General features: G+C 44.8%; 1 protein-coding gene across 3 annotated transcripts in view; it reads left to right on the top strand.

Annotated features, from left to right (window-relative positions):
- LOC306921824 (plasminogen-like) overlaps positions 1-22,046 on the top strand; it is a 64,568-nt gene that overhangs the window by 6,680 nt on the left and 35,842 nt on the right. For 2 of the 3 annotated variants that reach the window (XR_013789843.1, XM_079499124.1), the window contains exons 2-7: positions 5,459-5,584; positions 15,826-15,967; positions 16,417-16,538; positions 16,750-16,900; positions 17,032-17,147; positions 18,064-18,105. Coding sequence is in view for 2 of the 3 variants with exons in the window: in XM_079499124.1 (XP_079355250.1) it covers positions 5,512-5,584; positions 15,826-15,967; positions 16,417-16,538; positions 16,750-16,900; positions 17,032-17,147; positions 18,064-18,105 (646 nt within the window). In the remaining variant the exon portion in view is untranslated. The remainder of the gene's footprint in view (positions 1-5,458; positions 5,585-15,825; positions 15,968-16,416; positions 16,539-16,749; positions 16,901-17,031; positions 17,148-18,063; positions 18,106-22,046) is intronic. The other variant, XM_079499125.1, reaches the window with a different exon arrangement.

Below are 22,046 nucleotides of genomic sequence, written 5' to 3'. Positions count from 1 at the left end.
TGTGGTGGGAGACCGGCGTTGCCAGGAGGTGACGACGGTTCCGCCGCAGCACTGCACCTCCCTGGGTGGTGACGATGTAGGATCTCCGTGTGGCAGCAGCCTCCTCCGAGACCACCGCTGGTGTAGACCATGACTTTTCATGATCCAGTTTGGTGAAGACTGTGTCTCCTGGTTGTAGAGCAGGCAGGGATCTGGCTCCATGACGGCGGTTGTAGTAGTGAGCCTGCACTGCTTTCTGTCTCACATCGTTCTCTCTCACTGCTTTCCTGCTGGGCCATTTAGGCAGGAGATTCTTCTCCAAGATGGGGACTGTTGTTCTGATCTTTCTCCCCATTAACAGCTCAGCTGGACTGAAGCCTGTGGTGGAACAAGGAGTTGATCTGTAGATCATCAGGGCTAGCAGCGGATCCTCCTGCTTAAGGATTTTCTTGGCTGCCTGTACGGCTCTTTCTGCATGCCCGTTGCCCTGAGGGTGATGTGGACTAGATGTGATATGTTTGAAATCTAGCTCCTTCGCAAAGTTCTGGAACTCTGAACTTGAGAATTGAGGACCATTATCGGAAACGGCCTCACTTGCGATGCCGAACCTCGCAAACACAGTTCTCAGTCTCTGAATAACATGTGCACTTGTGGTTGAGGACAGGTGCAGTACTTCCAGGAATCTGGAGTAGTAGTCGGATATCACAAGATAGTTCTTGCGCTCGTGCTCGCACAGGTCTAGTGCGATTCTCTGCCAAGGGCGGTCAGGCAGTGCTGTGGAGACAAGAGGTTCCTTTTGTTGAGTCCTCTTCAGTTCACGACACACCTGGCATGACATCACTGTGTTCTTTAACTCCTTCGACAGCCCTGGCCACCATACTGATGATTTCGCTCTCTCTCTACACTTTATCAGGCCTTGATGCCCGTGGTGTAGTTTCTCCAGGATTTCACCTCTCATTGACCTTGGCACAACAATCCTGCAGCCTCTTAGGACTAGGCTGTTTTCTACTGAGAGCTCCGACCTCACTCTAGTGTACTCCCTGGCATCCATTGGGACGCTACTAGCGTGTTCGGGCCAACCTGACGTGATGAGCTTACTGACCAACTGTAACTCCTTGTCAGTTCCAGTCGCCTTCCTGATGCTCTCCAGTTTGCTTGGTGATGCTGGAATCCCCCCCACTACTGTGGCTACATAGCAGGCTACATCACTGTGCATATCTGTCTCATCCATACTGCATGTCTGCGGGCTGCGTGACAGTGTATCTGCTACAACAAGAGTCTTTCCTGGTGCATACTCTGCCACTGGGCTGAATCTCATGAGGCTCATGAGTAAACGCTGACATCTGATAGGGACATTTTCCAAGCTCTGACTGTTGATGAGAGGCACTAGCGGCTTGTGATCTGTAACTAACCTGAACCGTTCCAGGCCGCTCAGGTATCTGTCAAACTTCTCACACGCCCACACCCCAGCCAGACACTCCTTTTCTATCTGGGCATAGCGTGTTTCAGCATCTGAGAGTCGTCTGGAGCAATATGCCACGGGTTTCCACTGCTGCCCGTGGAGTTGCAGTAGCACACCCCCCAGTCCATAACTGCTGGCATCCGCCGACACTGCAGTGGGTCTGGTGAAATCATAATAAGCTAAAACTGGTGCAGTTGTCAACAACTTCTTTATGTTTTCAAATGCTGTCTGCTGTGCATGACCCCAAGTCCACTCATTTTTACTCTTCAACAGCTCATGGAGCGGCTGCCCCACTGTTGAGAGGTTTGGAAGGTATCTCCCCAGGAAAGTCACCATGCCCAGAATTCTCTTTAACTCTGTGACATTTCCTGGTGGTGGCATCTGGTGAATGGCTTCAACCTTCCCTGGGTCAGGTCGGATCCCCGACTGGTCTATGAGATGACCCAGGAACCGCAGTTGACTCTGTCGGAAAGAGCACTTCTCTGTATTCAACTTCAGACCAGCCGACTGAACGCGGTGCATCACTTTGTCGAGGCGGCTGCCATGTTGCTCCATAGTAGTCCCGTAGATCAAAATGTCATCCATAAAGATCTCCACACCTTCCAGCCCCTGCAGAGTCTCCATCATCTTCCTCTGGAATATCTCAGGTGAGGTGCGCTGGTAATTCCAAATGGCAAACGTTTGAAACTGTATCGGCCAAATGGAGTAATAAAGGTGGTGAGCCTGCAGCTGTCTGGGTGCAGTGGAATTTGCCAAAATCCACTAGCAGCATCAAGTGACGAAAAGACAGTTGCACCACTTAGCTTGCCTGTTATCTCATCCACTGTAGGCAGGATGTAATGCTCTCTCTTAACTGACTGGTTCAGTCTTTTCAGGTCAACACATATGCAGGCTTTGCCTGTGAGCTTCTTCAAGACAGGCACCATGGGTGCACACCACTCAGTCGGTTGTGTCACAGGCTCAATGATGCCATTACTCTCCATTCTCTGTAGCTCTTCCTTCACTTTCTGGAGCATTGGGAGAGGTACTCGGCGTGCAGTATATACAGCATACGGCTGGGCATTGTCTTTTAACTGTATCTTCACAGGTTCCGTTTTCAATGTCCCATAGGCTGGTTGCTGCTCACTGTTCAGGCTGATCTCATCTACTCTCCTCACTAGGTTCATTGTCACTGACATGCGGCGGCTGAGTAGGTTATTAACAGTGCGGCCCCTTACTACATAAGCTGTGAGTGGATATTCCTTCCCTTTGTAGGCTACAGTGGTCTGAAACTTCCCTAGACATTTTAATTCTCCTCCTGGGCTATCCAGTGGAATGTCTGGTGGCTCTAGGACACGCTCTGGGGTGTATGTGCAATATGTCTCCTCGCTGACTACATTCAGATCAGCCCCTGTGTCTATCTTGAACACTATTGGCCTCTTATCCAAAAGTAGCTCAACTGACCACTGTTCACTTTCGTTGCATACTTTTGTCACAGCACCAAGAAAGTAAGATGGTGGTTCTGGCTGCTCTGTTTGCTCAGTAACCTCACTCACTTGCTTCTTATTCCTACAGACTCTGGCCCAATGTCCAGCTTTTTTACAGATATGACAGGTGGATTGTTTAGCAGGGCAGCTTTCTGTTTTAGCATGTTGTGATTTTCCACATTTAAAACATTTCCTTTCATTTCCCCATTTTCTGTCTCCTGGCCCACTCTGTGGTTTAGACCTTGGGTACCTGTTGCTCTGCCTCTGCTGGCCGTGGTGAGTAACTTCATGCACTGCCCCCCCCCACAGCCCCTCCCTGCATGTTGACGTGTGCAGAGACCTCTTCAGCCTGTCTGACCGTCTGTACAGTCTGCGCCAATGTCAAATCTTGCTGCATCAACTGCAGCTTACATGAGACGTCCTTGTCCAGTATCCCAACGACGATCCGGTCCCGGATATTCTCGTCCCGGCTTGCACCGAAGTCACAATGTTCCGCCATGTCATACACAGCCCTTATGAAGGTCTCTGCCTTCTCCCCCGGCTTCTGAACACGCTGGTGAAAACACATGCGTTCATGAATGACATACCTCCTCGGAACGAAGTACTCGTCAAACTTCTTCACTACGATGTCATAATCCTCCTTATCTTTATCTTCAGCGAAAACGAAAGACCTCGCTTCCCATGGCGTAAATTAGGCAACTCACTTGTACCGCTCCCTCGTCTTTGTTTAGTTTCGTAGCGATTCTGTACCGCTCAAACCGCTGTTTGTAGTCGGACCATTCTGCCGGCTTATCAAAGGCAAAGTTCACTGGTGGATTACATTTGGCCATCGTGTGTTTGTCTTCTCTCCTCGGTCAGTTCTGACACCATGTAAAAGATGGACGGAGTCCTCTTTAAGCAATATGAACGTGTTTAATAACAAGAAGGTTGGTGATACAAAAGGTGGTTACGTCTCTGTCTGTCTGTCTCTATTATGCTATATCATGCATGACCGGACATCCTGTCTGTCTGCTTCGTACCTGTCCTATACCGTAGTACTGCGCAGTGCTGCGCAGGTATAATTGTGCAGTCACAATGTTACCGTATATGACAGAAACTACTGTGAACTGTCAGTGACATGTTTAGTAACGTTTTGAGTGTACTTGAAGTGAGTTTGGACCAGTAGTTTTATTGTTTTGATTGAGTTGAATAATGGCTGCTGCCAGGTAGTTTTACACTGTGTTACCACACAGACAGCACACGTGGTGCGCGTGCGCATGCGCGCGCGCGTGTCTGAATGCAAACGTGTTATTTTGAATGTGTATTTGAGCTGATGGTGTGAATGAAGAAGAGTATTAGATTTCGGAAATGTATTGTTATGATGATAAATGGAATCTGAGTGTTCTGACTACAGTATTAAGTTTGTATGTTGAGAGTAAGAATACAGATTGATATTTTGTCAAAAGGGTTATAAAGTGCACAATACTTTATTTTTGGTTTAATGAAGGATACAGTTTATTTTTGATTTATTTGGTTTATTGTATTTTGTGTTTTTGAAGCTATTGTGAACTAAGATGTCTGTTGTTATTATTTTGATATATTTTGATATTGAATGCAAATGAATATTGATATATATTGAGTCAGTAATAAACCGCTGCTGACCGAGCCAAGCAACACTAAAGAATGTGTCCCGTTCCTCGTTTTTCACAGATCCACAGCGCATTCAAGCCTGTGTATCGCTTGTGTCCCCTAGTAGGTCTGAGGCCGGTAACACTAGCCTACCACCTTGATATAAACAACAAAAAATTTAACTTGTATTGCGTAGCCTTATGTAACTATTCATTGATTCACTCCCAAAATCCATTTGGCAAAAAAAAAAAAAATCACACCTGTGTGAAGTGTGGGGCGCTCACTTCGCATTCTCTCATGTTTGGCTAGTTGGTGTCAAGGTGATGTATGTTTGCTCAGCAGTTGCTGATGTCTGCTCAGGAGGTTTGAGTGTTTATTCAGACCCAAAACAAATTAGAGGGAACATTGCCGCGGACCACCGCACCGACCTCCGCGGGGACCCCCCTTATATTAAACACACATAGATACGGAAGCTGCTGGTTATTATTCATAATTAATTAATTCTTGTTTCATATCTTTAGGATGTCCCCTTCATGGAATGGATTGTCCCGAGATTTGCTTTTACTGCAAAAGTCATGAAATTAAGCTGTGTGTGTTCTGTGTGTGTTCTGAGAGGTTAAATGTCATCAAATGATGGTCCATGGCTCAGATGCAGAATAAATCATTAAATAATGGGCCTCGATATGATATGAAAAAGGTTGAAAGACACTGCTGTAGAAAATAAACTAGGCATATGTGTCAATCAATCGATGAGTCTAATCTAGAGTGCTGATTTCATCACGGCTCACACAGTAAGTCATGAGACTGTGTGTGTTGTCACCTGCACCTTTGACCCCGTTCCTTGTGCTGGAGGGGACATGTCCTTGTGGTTGGAGGGACTACAAGAGCAGCCATGGTTTTCCTCCTAATGCCAGTCTCTCTCTCTCTCTCTCTGCTCTCCCAGGTTGACGCGCTGACAGGCTGACGTGCTGATTGACAGGCTGACTGACTGCAGAGATGCGTGTGGTAACAGCGCTGGCTCTCCTCGTCACATCATGGCTGCTCACTCTGAACTCACTGAAGGCGGAAGGTAAGAAATTAAACTACTGACATGTTTTAAACTACTGACATGTTTTAACCCATTTAGACCTAAGATTCTACAAAATTGACAGTTTTCTGAAAAAAACCCATGTTTCTATATCAGTGGTTCTCACAGGGTTAAAACCCCCATGTTTCTATATCAGTGGTTCTCAAACAAATTCATGTCAAGGACTCCCAAAAAATATATGTATTTGGGGACGCCGACCCCCGTCTGAAAATATTTTGTTCCAGGGACCACCCCCCCCCCCCCGCCCAGTGGCGCGCTATGAGCTTGTAGATCTGCTATTTTTCAACTGCTGTTTGTTCTGAAACACCAGTGTCCTGCTTTACAAGCTCACAATGTGTCACACTGTGAGACCTTGTGAACTTGTAGATCGGCTATTTTCAAAAGATTACATTTTGAAGACTTGAAACGGGACATTTCTTCACTTTTACTCTTGGTTCTTTAAAGTGTTGATTAGATCAGATGTGTGGACTGTTAGATCAGATGTGTGGACTGTTATATCAGATGTGTGGACTGTTAGATCAGATGTGTGGACTTAAAGCTGCAGGACAAAGACTACTTGTCATTCATCTAGTGGTTGTAAAGGTATTCATTGATTGGTTGAGTCCCGTGGTGGGAGGTCTGATTGGTTGAGTCCCGTGGTGGGAGTTCTGCTCGAGTTTTGGTGAATATTAAAGGCGTAGTGAAACGGAAATGGTGGACATTTGAAGTTTCAGACGGTCTCAAGTTGAAACACCGCTATGAAGTTTCTGAACCAATCAGAGCGTCGCATCCCTTCAGGGGATGGGACGGTAGCTAGGGACGGTAGCTATGCTACGCAGGACAGCGTGTGGATGTTTGTTTACAAATCTGATAGTCGGCCAGCTTTACCAGTTTACTCTTATGTGGCTTATTTCTACCCTATAATGTTTTCAGATACATTTTTTAGCGTGATGATTAAGTTGAAACGGAGTAATACACTCTCTGGATGTTACCTTGAATGGGAATAAAAACGGAAGATTTCTGTAATCAGTAGCAGCTGTGCAGCCTGTGCTGGACGGATGCGGAGATATGGGGAATTAATTGTTTTGGCATCCATTGTTAGGTATGACCATATGATGACCACGGATATGGTCTAAAAGTGTGAAAAACTTATTTTTTATTTCACTACACCTTTAAGCAGTTCTGGTCATTTGGTGGTGGTGGGGGTTTGGGGTTCACTCATTCAAAATAAAAAAACCGGGGGCCCGGTTACCGTGTGGGGGTCCCTCTACTGTACTGTACTGTACTGTACTGTACTGTACTGTACTGTACTGTCACACCCGAAATCACCATATATACAGTTAATATGTGCGTGTGTGGTTGTGTGTGTGTTAGGTTGCGCACAGGTGGTGAAAAACAACCATGCTATTTTCGTGCTCAGATCCACAAAACTATCATCATTTGTCTTGTTGACCTATTTCTACCATATAGCACAACGTTGGTTCAACTTTGACCTCTGTCACATGATGGAACTATTTGTTTGTGCTGCTGCTGGCGTACTGATACTGGACACACAACCCGACCGTGTCCTGTCTGTCTGTCTGTCTGTCGTGTGGACTGTATGGATTGGACAGATGATCAGATGATAATAATATAACCTTTATTCTTTGGGTAAATCCCTGTCCTGACTCCTGTGTCATACATGGTAGCTATATTAGCCCAATGTTGCTGTTAGTCTATAAAACCAACTCATTTCACTTGAATAATGTTGATAAAACCGAATCGGAGAAACTTTTGGACCTTGTGCGTTGTTGTGCACGAACACCTCTGTGTTTGTGTGTGTCTGTTTGATTGATTGATTGATTGGTTTATTAACAGTTTGCAGAAGTACAGTACATTTCAAGTACAACTCAATACAACAACTGGTAACTGTGAGTGGACGACACCATAAAGCATTACACTTGTTTACAATAGGGCCCACCATTTTCAATTCATCAAAACATTTAGAGACATACGAATATACACAACTATGTAGTCAAAACATCATAAGAGGTAAAAAGGGAAAAGGAACATATACAGTGAGGGGAAAAAGGGGTGGGGGTCAGATTTTACGGAGGCCAGTTTCTAATTGCAGCCGTCCGTAGGTGCCCTTTGAGGGCGGTTTTGAAGGGGTCAAGGGATTCGCATGTCTTAATGACTGTTGGTAGGGCGTTCCACATTTTGGTGGCATACAGTAGGAGCAAAATACATTTAGTCCCTTGTTTGTGCCGAATCTGGGTTGAACTCCCTCTGGTGTTGTGGGTGAATCTGGGTTGTACATGGTTAGTTGAACACCCTCTGGTGTTGTGGGTGAATCTGGGTTGTACATGGTTAGTTGAACATCCTCTGGTGTTGTGGGTGAATCTGGGTTGTACATGGTTAGTTGAACACCCTCTGGTGTTGTGGGTGTGGACTTCGTTGACATTAACTGGCTTATTGCCAGCCTAATTAACAGTGGATTGTGCCTTCTGCCAGCACTATGCATATGTTTAATTTGTCATTTTAATGCCAATAGAAAAATCTGCGGTATACACACTATATCTCATTTTCACGGGGCAAGACTATAGTATTGGACAATCAGTCCTGATGGTGGCGGTAACGTCACCATTATGCCGATTTTGAGCACTATCAGATGTCCGGAATGCTAAGCGATCATTGATTACGTTGGTGGCCATTTTATCACCGGAAAGATTAGCCTCCAGGATGGAACCTAGGTAGGTAATTTCATCTTTTCGTGTGATAACATTGTCACCCACTCTTATCAAGAAGTCATTAGCCTTGATGAGATTACTATTAGAACCAAAGAGAATGGATTCAGTTTTACCCAGGTGTAGTGTAGTTATCAGCGAGCCAGGTGCAGATTCTACCGAGTTCAGAGCTGAGGGCCTTTTCAACCTGCAGCTTGTTCCTGTCCGAGACCAGCAGTGCTGAGTCATCAGATTGGAATTCATACATTAGTTTTTTTGTGGCAAGATACTTTTCAACCTGTTCATAGACTATTTTTTCCATCACTTTCGAGATGAAGCTAAGAATAGAAATAGGGCGGTAGTTGCCGAGGTCTAATTTGCTCCCTTTCTTGTGCAAGGGGGTTACTTTGGCCAGTTTGAAATCTTGGGGGACCTGTCCTTGTTTGATGGAGAGGTTTATTATGTTTTTAGAGTTTTAGAGTTTTATTAGGATCCCCATTAGCTGGTGCATAGCAGCAGCTAATCTTCCTGGGGTCCACACAGAACATAAAAACATGACATTCGACATGAATTACATTACAGGACAAAGATATATACATAACATAAAATAAAATAAAAAATATTTGATCAACAATTTCCTCATCCACCTTCTGATTCCCCATTTTCTTGGAAGAGAAAAAAACCAAAAAGCATATCATCATATCTGCCTCAGTTACATATTAGCCTTCCATTCTCCTGGGGTAGAAAACAAAAGTAGAGATAAAAATTGAAAATATTATCGTGTGTGTGTGTGTGTGTGTGTGTGTGTGTGTGTGTGTGTGTGTGTGTGTGTGTGTGTGTGTGTGTGTGTGTGTGTGTGTGTGTGTGTGTGTGTGTGTGTGTGTGTGTGTGTGTGTGTGTACATTCGAGCGCCCTACAGTCTTTGGGTTTCAAGATGCCTCTTCAATTGCCTCTTGAAACTTGATTTAGTTCTTTCTTTTGTGATCATAGCTGGCAGTTTATTCCACTCAGCCATGGCTCTATACAGTAATGTGTGCTGCATAGACCCTGTTCTGGCTTTAGGGACTTGATAGCACCCTCTTGTGGCATGTCTAGTCTCATATTGATGTAATTTAGAACTATGTGTATGTTGATTGTATAAACAGGTAGGATGTTTAATTTCATTAATATGTCTCAAGAAAACAAGGAGTGATATTGTCAGCCTCTCTTGGACTGTCGTCCAGGAGAGCTTGACATGCATTTTTCTAAAATTATCTCATTGTACATCTCAGGGCAAGCCGAGCTGCTCTGTTTTGAACCCGCAGCTTATTGGTCTGCTATTAGGGCCTGTGAAGCCATTCTTTGCATTCTTGGGGAGTGGAATAACTTTGGCTACTTTCCATCTTTGCGGACATATATTACCTCTTAGACTCATGTTAAAGATATGACAGATGGGTGCAGCAATGAACTTGGCAACATTCTTTAGTAGCTTACCATCTAGGTTGTCGATACCTGGTGGTTTGTCGTCATTGATTGCCAACAATAACTTCTCCACCTCTTCTATGGTTACTTCACTCAACTCAAAAGTACAATTTTTATGTTTCATTATGCATTCTCTAATATTCTTGTATGATGACTCACACCTATGCTTGGGCATCCCCTGCCTAAGCTTCTCCACTTTATCCATGAAATAGTTATTAAAATAATTTGCGATATTTAGTGGTTTGGTGATGTATGCCCCTTCTGATTCTATAAAAGATGGTGTTGAGTTATTTTTCCTGTCCATGATATTATTCAAGGTAGCCCAGAGCTTTTTTCCATCATGCTTAATATCGTTTATCTTAATCTCATAATACATTTTCTTCTTTTTCCTATTTAGTTTGGTCACATTGTTCCTTATTTTACAGTATGACTGCCACTCAGAATGATTGCCTGATTTCATTGCTGCCCCTTTCATTTGGTCTCTATCAGCCATACATTGTTTTAGCTCCCCATCAATCCATGGTGCATTTACTGATTTAACAGTAACTTCTTGACAGGTGCATTTTTATCCATGACTGGTAGCAACAACTCCATGAAAGCATCAAGTGCACCATTTGGGTCCTTCTCTTTGAAAACATCTGTCCAACATATACTTTTTACTTCATCCACATATGAATCTTTGCAAAACGCTCTATATGATCTTTTCATCACTATTTTTGACCCTGCTTTTGGGACTTTGGCTTTCCTGCAAATTGCTACAAGGTTATGATTACTAAAGCCTATAGGTACAGATACAGCTTTTGAGCACAGTTCACTTGCATTAGTGTATATATGATCAATGCATTTTGATGTTGTTACTCCAGACCTGTTGGTAAACACCCTGGTTGGTTGATTGATCATCTGTTCTAGGTTACATGCACTTGTTGTCATCACTAGTTTGTTTCTCAGTGAACAGTTGGTAGAAGAAAAGTCAATATTTACATCTCCCAGAAAATATATCTCTCTGTTTTCATCACATACCTTCTCAATCATTCCACATAACATATCAAGGTGGTGGGGTAGGGGTAGTGGGGTAGGGGTAGTGGGGTAGTGGGGTAGGTTTTAAGTGGGGGGGGGGGGGGGGGGGGGTAGGTGAACTTGGAGCCATACCGTCTCTACTGTGCTCGTCATCAAATCTTCCCTATATTTCACAGGAATGTGACTGTATGTAAAAAGCAACTCCACCTCCATAGCAGTTTCTGTCCTTTCTATAGATATTATACCCTTGTATTGATAGTGCACCATTACCCCTGTATTATACCCTTGTATTGATAGTGCACCATTACCCCTGTATTATACCCTTGTATTGATAGTGCACCATTACCCCTGTATTATACCCTTGTATTGATAGTGCACCATTACCCTTGTATTATACCCTTGTATTGATAGTGCACCATTACCCTTGTATTATACCCTTGTATTGATAGTGCACCATTACCCCTGTATTATACCCTTGTATTGATAGTGCACCATTACCCTTGTATTATACCCTTGTATTGATAGTGCACCATTACCCTTGTATTATACCCTTGTATTGATAGTGCACCATTACCCTTGTATTATACCCTTGTATTGATAGTGCACCATCCTCAAATGAGTCGTCTAAGTGGCCAAAATACTGATATTGTTTGATATCAACATATTCTTGACATCCTGAATCTTATTTCTAAGACTACAGATATTCAGGTGGGCTATTTTTAGCCCTTTCTTGGGCAATTTAGCATTTACAGACATAAGAGTTGAGATAGGCTGTCAACAAAGAAAAATAAGACATTTTGTCCATCGCGATTCTGATCATGAAGTACATGTGTGTGTGTGTGTGTGTGTGTGTACATGTGTGTGCGTTCAGATACTAATCAAGCTGCTATTGGTTGCTGTTCCCGGGGCGAATTATAAGTTTGTCATGCCTCAGATAGGCAGTGTCTCCTCTCTCCCTAGTTTGTCATGCCTCAGATAGGCAGTGTCTCCTCTCTCCCTAGTTTGTCATGCCTCAGATAGGCAGTGTCTCCTCTCTCCCTAGCCTCCTTCATGCCTCAGATAGGCAGTGTCTCCTCTCTCCCTAGTTTGTCATGCCTCAGATAGGCAGTGTCTCCTCTCTCCCTAGCCTCCTTCAGCTCAGATAGGCAGTGTCTCCTCTCTCCCTAGCCTCCTTCAGTTTGTCATGCCTCAGATAGGCAGTGTCTCCTCTCTCCCTAGCCTCCTTCAGTTTGTCATGCCTCAGATAGGCAGTGTCTCCTCTCTCCCTAGCCTCCTTCAGTTTGTCATGCCTCAGATAGGCAGTGTCTCCTCTCTCCCTAGCCTCCTTCAGTTTGTCATGCCTCAGATAGGCAGTGTCTCCTCTCTCCCTAGCCTCCTTCAGTTTGTCATGCCTCAGATAGGCAGTGTCTCCTCTCTCCCTAGCCTCCTCCCTAGCCTCCTCTCTCCCTAGCCTCCTTCAGCTTGGGGAGTAGTTCTTTCCTTTTCATTCGGACTGCATCAGTGTAGTCTTCATTAATGTAAATATCAGTTCCAATCAAATTTTTGGCTTTCATCAACACTGCTGATCTGTCCTTGAATCTTAAAAACTTCACCACAATGGGTCTGGGTCTGCTGCCACCAGACACTAGTCTCCCAATGCGGTGTGCACGCTCGATTTCAATGTCCCTGTGAAGTTGTAGTTTCTCCACAAGAACCCTCCTCAACTTTTCCTCTGTATCTGCCCAGGTCTCCCCAGGCTTCTCAGTGATGCCGTCAAAAACCAGGTTGTTCCTTCTCGATTGGCCCTCTACATACTCCATTTTATCTGTGACAGCTGACAGGCCCTCACAGCTCTTCCTGTAGTCAGCTTGCATGGAGTTACCCCGTGCAGATTGTGTTGCATTCTGACCTTTGATATCATCTACCTCCTTTTGCGTAAATTGTATGCTTGTTTTGATCTCCTGCACCTCTCTTGTAATTGCATCCAACCTAGAGTTAGTGGAGTCCATAATGAGTTTCACAAAACCTTGAAAAAGTTCCTGTTGCTGCTGTAAAAGTGCAGTAAACATGTCTTTCTGCTGTTGTAGCAGTTCCTTTACCTGAGCATGTGAGACCAGGTCCTCCTCTGACCTCTCCTCTTTCAGCTCTGCTTGCTTTTTCCTCGAAGCCATCTTGAATACCCTCCTTGGCCTGGTGGCCAGCTGCTGCCTGGTGGTGGCTGCTCCTGGGGCTTGCCTGTTGGCTAGCTGCTGCTCCTGGGGCTTGCCTGGTGGCCTTGTGCTGCAGTGCAGCCTAAGCCCTGTAGCTAGCTGCTGCAGGGGACCGGCCTGGTGGTACAGTAGCTAGCTGCTGCAGGGGACCGGCCTGGTGGTACAGTAGCTAGCTGCTGCAGGGGACCGGCCTGGTGGTACAGTAGCTAGCTGCTGCAGGGGACCGGCCTGGTGGTACAGTAGCTAGCTGCTGCAGGGGACCGGCCTGGTGGTACAGTAGCTAGCTGCTGCAGGGGACCGGCCTGGTGGTACAGTAGCTAGCTGCTGCAGGGGACCGGCCTGGTGGTACAGTAGCTCGCTGCTGCAGGGGACCGGCCTGGTGGTACAGTAGCTAGCTGCTGCAGGGGACCGGCCTGGTGGTACAGTAGCTAGCTGCTGCAGGGGACCGGCCTGGTGGTACAGTAGCTAGCTGCTGCAGGGGACCGGCCTGGTGGTACAGTAGCTAGCTGCTGCAGGGGACCGGCCTGGTGGTACAGTAGCTAGCTGCTGCAGGGGACCGGCCTGGTGGTACAGTAGCTAGCTGCTGCAGGGGACCGGCCTGGTGGTACAGTAGCTAGCTGCTGCAGGGGACCGGCCTGGTGGTACAGTAGCTAGCTGCTGCAGGGGACCGGCCTGGTGGTACAGTAGCTAGGCTAGTAGCTCCTGCCGATGAATCCTTACAGTCAGATGTTTAGCTCCTTGTAACTGTAATCTGTCCCTGGCCAGGTCGCTGCCTCCGGGTTCCAGGTTTAAGCTCCTGCTGGATCTTGATAGGTGGTGACTGGTTCCTCACTGGAGCCTAGGTCAGGCCTAGATATGATCTAGAGCCTAGACACAGTCTCTCTCCAAGTCCAAAAACCAGTTCAAAAATCCACTATTAGTAACAACTTTACCATGTGTATTATAAAACACACTTAAAGTATCACTGTAGGCACTTTTGTCGAAGAAGTATCTATTATGACCAAGATTATAGGCAGTTGTATCCACAGCTTGTTTGGCCTGTGGGTGATGATTGGAGCTATAGAGATGGAAGAGTCTCTGAGAAATTTGGAGGGAATATTGTCATGGCCAGTGGCCTTGTGGGGTTGAAGGGCACGCAGTCTTTTAAGTATGTCCTCAGTTGTTACCATTTTCAGTTTAAAATCATCTTTACAAACACCTAGGTTTTTGTAGAAGGCTTTGATGTGCTCTACACAAACGCCCAGAGTGGGAGGGCAGTTTGTTAACCAGCGTTGTTGCAATGTTTGTAAAGAAGATGTTTAAGTAGTTGGCCACATCTAGCTTGTCAGTGATGAGGGTGTCGTTCGATTTGATGTTTATGTTTGTAAACCTGGTTTTTAGTTTCTGACCGCAGCCTAGTTGATTGTTTAGAAGCTTCCAGAGCTCCCGAGGATTGTTTTTGATTTCCTCTGCCTTATCGTTGATGAAGTTACTTTTAGCAGATTTAGTCATGGTAGATACAATGTTTCTTAGCTTGTTGGGTTTGGTGATCACTGTCGAAGCGCCTGGCTAGCTTGGACTTGCATTTGAGAAGTTCAGAGCATTTTTTGTCTCTGGCTTTCATTGCAGTCAGTATGTCCGAATTCATCCATGGTTCCGAGCGGGTTTTGACCCTGATGGTTCTCAAAGGAGCCATGTTGTTTAGTACTGATGTAAATTTGGTTTTGAAGTCAAGCCATGCTTCTTCGACTAGCTCGTGTGTGTGTGTGCGTGCGTGTGTGCGTGCGTACGTGCGTGTACGGAGAGAGAAAGAGTTAATTATTTCATGAAAATCAAGATGTAACGTCCTGTCTCGCTGCACCCCATGTAGGCTAGGCTACACGCTGTCACAAACATTTGGCTGTTCCTGTGTGTGTGGCATGCAGAGAGAGGGAGAGGGAGAGGGGAGAGGGGAGGGGAGGGGGAGGGGGAGAGGGGGAGAGGGAGAGAGGGAGAGAGATGTCAAAATGCGTGAGATGTCAAAATTAATTGGAATAAAACACTCCTGTAGTGTGGACTCGACTCCTAGTCGGCGACCGATCGTTTAGTGCATGGGTTCTCAACCCGTGGGTCGCGACCCCTCTGGGGGTCGCCAAATTATTTTGTAAAAAAAACAATATATATATATATATATATTTTTTGCAACTGAATGGCTGGAAAATGGAAATGCCCTACCCTGCCCATAGGCCCGGCCCTGCCCTGCCCATAGGCCATGATGCTGCATACATAATGCCTATAATGGAGAGGTGTGTTAAAGCGTGCGTGCGTGCGTGCGTGCATGTGTCCGAATAAGACCACTCTTATACCTGAATTTCGCCGCCTCTCGCCCCACCCATAATTAGTTTTTTTTGGCGAATTATGTCGCCATGGTAACGCGTAACGGAAATATAAGCACAGGCACACCGTTCCCGGCCGAGCCGCACACCAATGTTTTGTCAAAGTAGTAAAAAAGGCTAAGAAGTTTAGGGATAAGGGCTTTAGCAATGACGTAAATATGGCCCTAATACTGTACGTCAGTTTGTTTACTGCTGAGTGAGAAAACACTGTTGCACATTAATCCATTCTGGGCGGGAACCCCTTTTGGTGTCTTAAGCATTATGTTACACTTTAGCTATTGAAAAATAGCAGATCTACAAGCTCGTAGCTCGTAGCTATTGAGTTGGGGGACCACCCCTCCTACTTCCTGTCCATCCATCTCCTACTTCCTGTCCTGTCCATCTCCTACTTCCTGTCCTGTCCTCTCCATCCATCTCCTACTTCCTGTCCATCCATCTCCTACTTCCTGTCCTGTCCTCTCCATCCATCTCCTACTTCCTGTCCATCCATCTCCTACTTCCTGTCCTGTCATCCATAGTTCTAGACCAGACCTGCTACACTGGCCGGGGCATAAACTACCGAGGGACGGTTTCCAAGACGACCTCTGGGAGAACCTGCCAGAGCTGGTCGGTCCAGACACCTCACAGCCACTACGACACGCCCGAGGGCCGTCCATGCAGGTGAGAACATCCATCCTAACATCTACTGCTCTACACAGGGATGACGACAACAACAACCACAACAACAATAATAACAACAACAACAACAAGAATAAACAACATCTACTGCTCTACAGCAGTGGTTCCATGTTGGGAGCATGCACGCACGCACGCACGCACGCACTATATTTTAAAAAGCTACATTTGAATGGTGATGTCATCATGTGTTTATGACTTGTGTTTAGTTCTGGTTCCTCAATACAAATATAGCCTGATCGTGTGTGTGTGTGTGTGTGTGTGTGTGTGTGTGTGTGTGTGTGTGTGTGTGTGTGTGTGTGTGTGTGTGTGTGTGTGTGTGTGTGTGTGTGTGTGTGTGTGTGTGTGTGTGTGTGTGTGTGTGTGTGTGTGTGTGTGTGTGTGTGTGTGTGTGTGTACTTCCTACCTACTGTCTACCTCCATGTGTTTATCAGCGGTCTGGAGAACAACAACTACTGCCGTAATACAGGCGGTGGCATTAAGCCATGGTGTCGGACCACTGACCCACAGAAACACGTGGAGTACTGTGAGATCCCCAGATGTGTTGGACAGCCAGGTAAACCTTGACCACTGAATGTTCTTCACACGCACGCACGCACGCACGCAGTTTTTAACTAAATCCTCTCCTCTGCTCTCTGAATCTATCTACTTCCTGTCCTCTCCACCTATCTATTTCCTGTCCGCTCCATCCATCTACTTCCTGTTCTCTCTTTCTATCTACTTCCTGTCCTCTCATCCATCTACTTCCTGTCCTCTCCACCTATCAGAGCCCTTCGTTCCAGAGCTGTCCTGCTTCACCCTCTGTGGTCAGAACTACCGAGGGACGGTTGCCATGACGACCTCTGGGAGAACCTGCCAGAGCTGGTCGGTCCAGACACCTCACAGCCACGACGAAACGCCCGAGAACTATCCACACGCGTAAGAACACCCAGTAAACATCTACTGTCTGTGTGTGTGTGTGTGTGTGTGTGTGTGTGTGTGTGTGTGTGTGTGTGTGTGTGTGTGTGTGTGTACTTCCTACCTACTGTCTACCTCCATGTGTTTATCAGCGGTCTGGAGAACAACAACTACTGCCGTAATCCAGACGGTGCCATTAAGCCATGGTGTCTCACCACTGACCCACATAAAGTCTCGGAGTTCTGTGAGATCCCCAGATGTGTTCCAGGTAACGTTGACCACTGAATGTTCATCACAATGATTTGATTCATTACTTTTGAATTACTCCTTTATTCTCCTTATTACTGACTCAATACTGACTGTATGTTCCTTATTATTACTGACTAATAATAATAATAATAATAATAATAATAATAATAATTCCTGATGATCATGTTTTAGGGTGGAAAAAGATCACACCAACATGTCAGCTTATCAGTGTGTGTGCGTGATGGATATTTTATAGACATGGACACGTATATATCAATTAGTTGATATTTGAATAGACAGCTAGGTGCATAGACTGCACACAAGAGGAGAACTGTAAGTTGAGACATACGATACTGTGGTGACTAACACAGAGTAAAAACGGCTTAGAGTTATTTACAATCAGTCCGTAAAAACAAAGCCTTTTGTTAGAATGCTGCTAAAACACCCCAGGGGGGTCGGGGGTGCTGTCCTGACCTAATCTTAAGGACAGTGCCTATCTCCAACGGCTATACAACAGCTGTGGGGGTGTGTGTGTGGCAGAGGGCTCCTGCTCTCTGCTCCAGAATTGACATTAGTATACAATGTATTTGTTATATGAACACACCCATAGTCTCACCCATAAATGTATGTGATGTATCACCATGTGTTGTTCTATTGTTCTATTGCTATGTATGTGATGTATCACCATGTGTTGTTCTATTGTTCTATTTCTATGTATGTGATGTATCACCATGTGTTGTTCTATTGTTCTATTTCTATGTATGTGATGTATCACCATGTGTTGTTCTATTGTTCTATTGCTATGTATGTGATATATCTGTTGTTCTGCTTACTGTAAATCACTCTGGATAAATGCCTAAATTGTAAATTGTAGAATGCCTCTTTTCTTTCGGGGTAGCGCTGAAGGCCTGACTGTTGTTTTTTCTTTTTTACAGTAACAACTACAACACCTACCACTACACTGTCTACTACACAAGGTAAACTACCACTACACTGTCTACTACACAAGGTAAACTACCACTACACCGTCTACTACACAATAGTAAGGGAATTTTATCAGGTATTTGACCTATCTGGGAACTAAATCGTTACCAAGAAATTTCTTCACCAATGTGTTTCTAAAGTTAAAAAATCCACTATTAGTAACAACTTTACCATGTGTATTATAAAACACACTTAAAGTATCACTGTAGTCACTTTTGTCGAAGAAGTATCTATTATGACCAAGATTATAGGCAGTTGTATCCACCGCTATAGAGATGGCAGAGTCTCTGAGAAATTTGGAGGGAATATTGTCATGGCCAGTGGCCTTGTGGGGTTGAAGGGCACGCAGTCTTTTAAGTATGTCCTCAGTTGTTACCATTTTCAGTTTAAAATCATCTTTACAAACACCTAGGTTTTTGTAGAAGGCTTTGATGTGCTCTACACAAACGCCCAGAGTGGGAGGGCAGTTTGTTAACCAGCGTTGTTGCAATGTTTGTAAAGAAGATGTTTAAGTAGTTGGCCACATCTAGCTTGTCAGTGATGAGGGTGTCGTTCGATTTGATGTTTATGTTTGTAAACCTGGTTTTTAGTTTCTGACCGCAGCCTAGTTGATTGTTTAGAAGCTTCCAGAGCTCCCGAGGATTGTTTTTGATTTCCTCTGCCTTATCGTTGATGAAGTTACTTTTAGCAGATTTAGTCATGGTAGATACAATGTTTCTTAGCTTGTTGGGTTTGGTGATCACTGTCGAAGCGCCTGGCTAGCTTGGACTTGCATTTGAGAAGTTCAGAGCATTTTTTGTCTCTGGCTTTCAGAGTCAGTATGTCCGAATTCATCCATGGTTCCGAGCGGGTTTTGACCCTGATGGTTCTCAAAGGAGCCATGTTGTTTAGTACTGATGTAAATTTGGTTTTGAAGTCAAGCCATGCTTCTTCGACTAGCTCGTGTGTGTGTGTGTGTGTGCGTGCGTGCGTGTGTGCGTGCGTACGTGCGTGTACGGAGAGAGAAAGAGGTGCAAAGCAAAGGGATCTTACACCTCAGAGAAACAAAACACAGGGTTTGAACACGACTACAGAAACCACCAACTGTTTTATCTTGAAAACCTGTGGTGGAAAGTAACTATTATGTACTTATTGTATTTTAGTCTGAAACAGAGAGAGGGTTTGTCTGCCTCGTGGGTCAAGACTGGGAGAAGTTTCCGCTGTCGAAGAACCTGTGATTGACCTGAGATCAGATTCTTAAAAATGTCTTCTACATCCTGACAGTTTTCTGAAAAAGCTATGTTTCTATGTCAGTCGTTCTTCGATATTTCAAAAATACCAGACCTACGAGCTCGTAGCGCGCCACTCGGTGGCGCGCTACGAGCTTGTAGATCTGCTATTTTTCAATAGCTAAAGCATAACATAATGCTAACACCAAAAGGGGTTCCCGCCCAAAATGGGTTAAACACTCATACAACATACTGGGAGCACACTAGTGTTCTAGGCCTGTTCTAGGCCAGTGCAGAGAGGCCAATGTAGTGGAGGGAAGGTTCCCAGTTCGATGCTCCCCCAGAGTTAGTGTCGAAGTGTCCTTGAGCAAGACTCTGAACCCCAAATTGCTCCCGATGTGCAGGTTGGTGCCTTGCATGGTTTCCTCCGCCATCGGTGTGTGAATGTGTGTGTGAAATGGGTGAATGTAATGCACAATCTATATGTAAAGCACATTGGAAAAAATCACACCCGTGTGAACTGAGTGGTGTAAGGTCTTATATAGACTGATCAGCTGTGGTCTGACATAATGTCTGACGTAATGAAATCACACCCGTGTGAACTGGGTGACCATAGCAACCGTGCTCATTTTTTGAGCACAGACAGACAGACACGTAAACTAACAAAGCCAGTTGTAGGAGTGGTTTACACCACTCAAAAAGGCGCTGTATATAAATGCACCATTTACCAATGTACTGTATGTAGGAGAGATAACTGAATTCGATCTGAAAGATTATAATTAATAATAAGAGACACGTGTGTCAATCGAGTTTGAACAGGTGTGGTTTCATAATGTGATCCATAATTGGATTTCTAGGATGCTATACTTTAAAAAAGATATATATTGTTCTTTTACACAAGATGTGGTTTGTGACAGACAGACAGCGCTCATTGGCTGAAGCAGCGGTAGATGTAGGTTATATTTCCTGTTTCCTTGGTAGTGAAGAGAAGTCAGTTCAGGCATACAGTCACTGTCAACATGTCTGCTCTCTGGTTCACACTCATCACCTTCTGCATTGTCTCCTGCACGGCCCTGAGTGACCAAGGTAAGTCAGGCTGCTCTACCAAACATCTTCTTTTACCCTCCTTGTTTCTTAAACCATTTTGGACTGAGGTCGATAAAAAAAAAGGCATTTTTCTGAAAAACCTGTTTCTATGTCAGTGGTGCTCAACCTTTTTCATGTCAAGGACCCCCAGAATTATCTCCATTGGGCCACGGACCCCCCATCTCAAAATATGTAGTTCCAGGGACCCCCCCAGAAGCAAATATTTTTGTTAAAAATGTTCGCTCTGAAATATATATTCAATGATTTGCGCCACATTTTAAAGATTTTTCAAAAATAGCAGACCTACAAGCTCGTAGCGCGCCACTCGGTGGCGCGCTACGAGCTTGTAGATCTGCTATTTTTCAATAGCTAAAGTATAACATAATGCTTGAAACACCAACAGGGGTTCCCGCCCAGAATGAGTTAAACCATTTTTGCCAAGGCAGCTTCCAAATGAGCACCACTCTTTGTAAAATAAATACAGTAATTAAAATAAAATAAAATAAACTTAAACATCAGTGCCCATATACCCTTGGTGGAGTTGGCGAAAGGGCCTTTCTGTGTGTCTCCTAGGGTATAGGTACCCTCACAAAAACATGCAGTAATCCTGGTCTCTAAACTGCCTCCCCCTGGCCAGCCGGGGTACCTGATGAAGGGGAAAGGAACTGGTTGGAATAACGTGTTCCTTCTACGTGCTACGTCCAACCAGGGAAACTCCCCCCTGTCAGGTGTAAAGAAGCGGCTTGGACGCTCATGCATTGAATGAAGGAAGCATGAGGTTCAGAGTTCCGGGTCGGCTCGCCAGGTCTGGGTACCATCCGGTACCAGAACCATCCATGCAAGGGAATCCTTTCAGGACACATAAAACCTGAACTGAAAGGCCAGGTGTCCAAATCAGTCTTTGTTTCAAAATCACTGTTGTACAACATCAAATAATCTATCAATTCATGAGTAAAGAACCTGATTTGTGTCTTTGTACCAAGGAATGTTGTTATTTGATTGGCTGAGCACGGAATGTGCTGATGTATGATGATAAGAGTGTCCCTCACTTCACACAAGTGTGATTTGTTTTCTCTGTCATAAACCACACAGCTAAACCAACGCCTACACTGGTATCAGACAGAACCAGTGTACTGACATCAGACAGTGTGACTCTGTTTGGGAAAATTACAGGCCTAAAAGACTTTCAAAGCAAGCCTTTTCAATATAGGCCTATATTTCAAGACAAATTATTTCAACAAGACAAAAAAAACATCGCATCATTTCTTCACAATGCGCATAGCGTTGCATTCATGCATTGACGTGCAAAATGCTCTCAGTGGTTCAAGGCTTCAAGTTAACGTTCACCGTTCAGCAGCACCACATATTAAAATATACAATAGATATACCACCGCTATCAGCAAAAACAATTAACGAAAATAAACAGAACAGACTGTCCTTAATAGGCAGCATGCAGGCTGAGGCTACATATTAATACACTTTTTTCTTCACACAAAAAAGAAAAAAAGAAATGAAAGCAATACCGAATTACATTATTTCTGTACGGCTATTTTTACTTTGTCCATTCTATGGCTTTTATGGGTTTTTACGTGAACTGTGCAAAAACAGGATGGCGTCAACGGTGCCAGGGTTCAGTCTGT

This window comes from Electrona antarctica (assembly GCF_951216825.1).
Source record: "Electrona antarctica genome assembly, chromosome: 4".
Lineage (NCBI taxonomy): Eukaryota > Metazoa > Chordata > Actinopteri > Myctophiformes > Myctophidae > Electrona > Electrona antarctica.
This window is presented reverse-complemented; position numbering and strand designations above follow the sequence as displayed.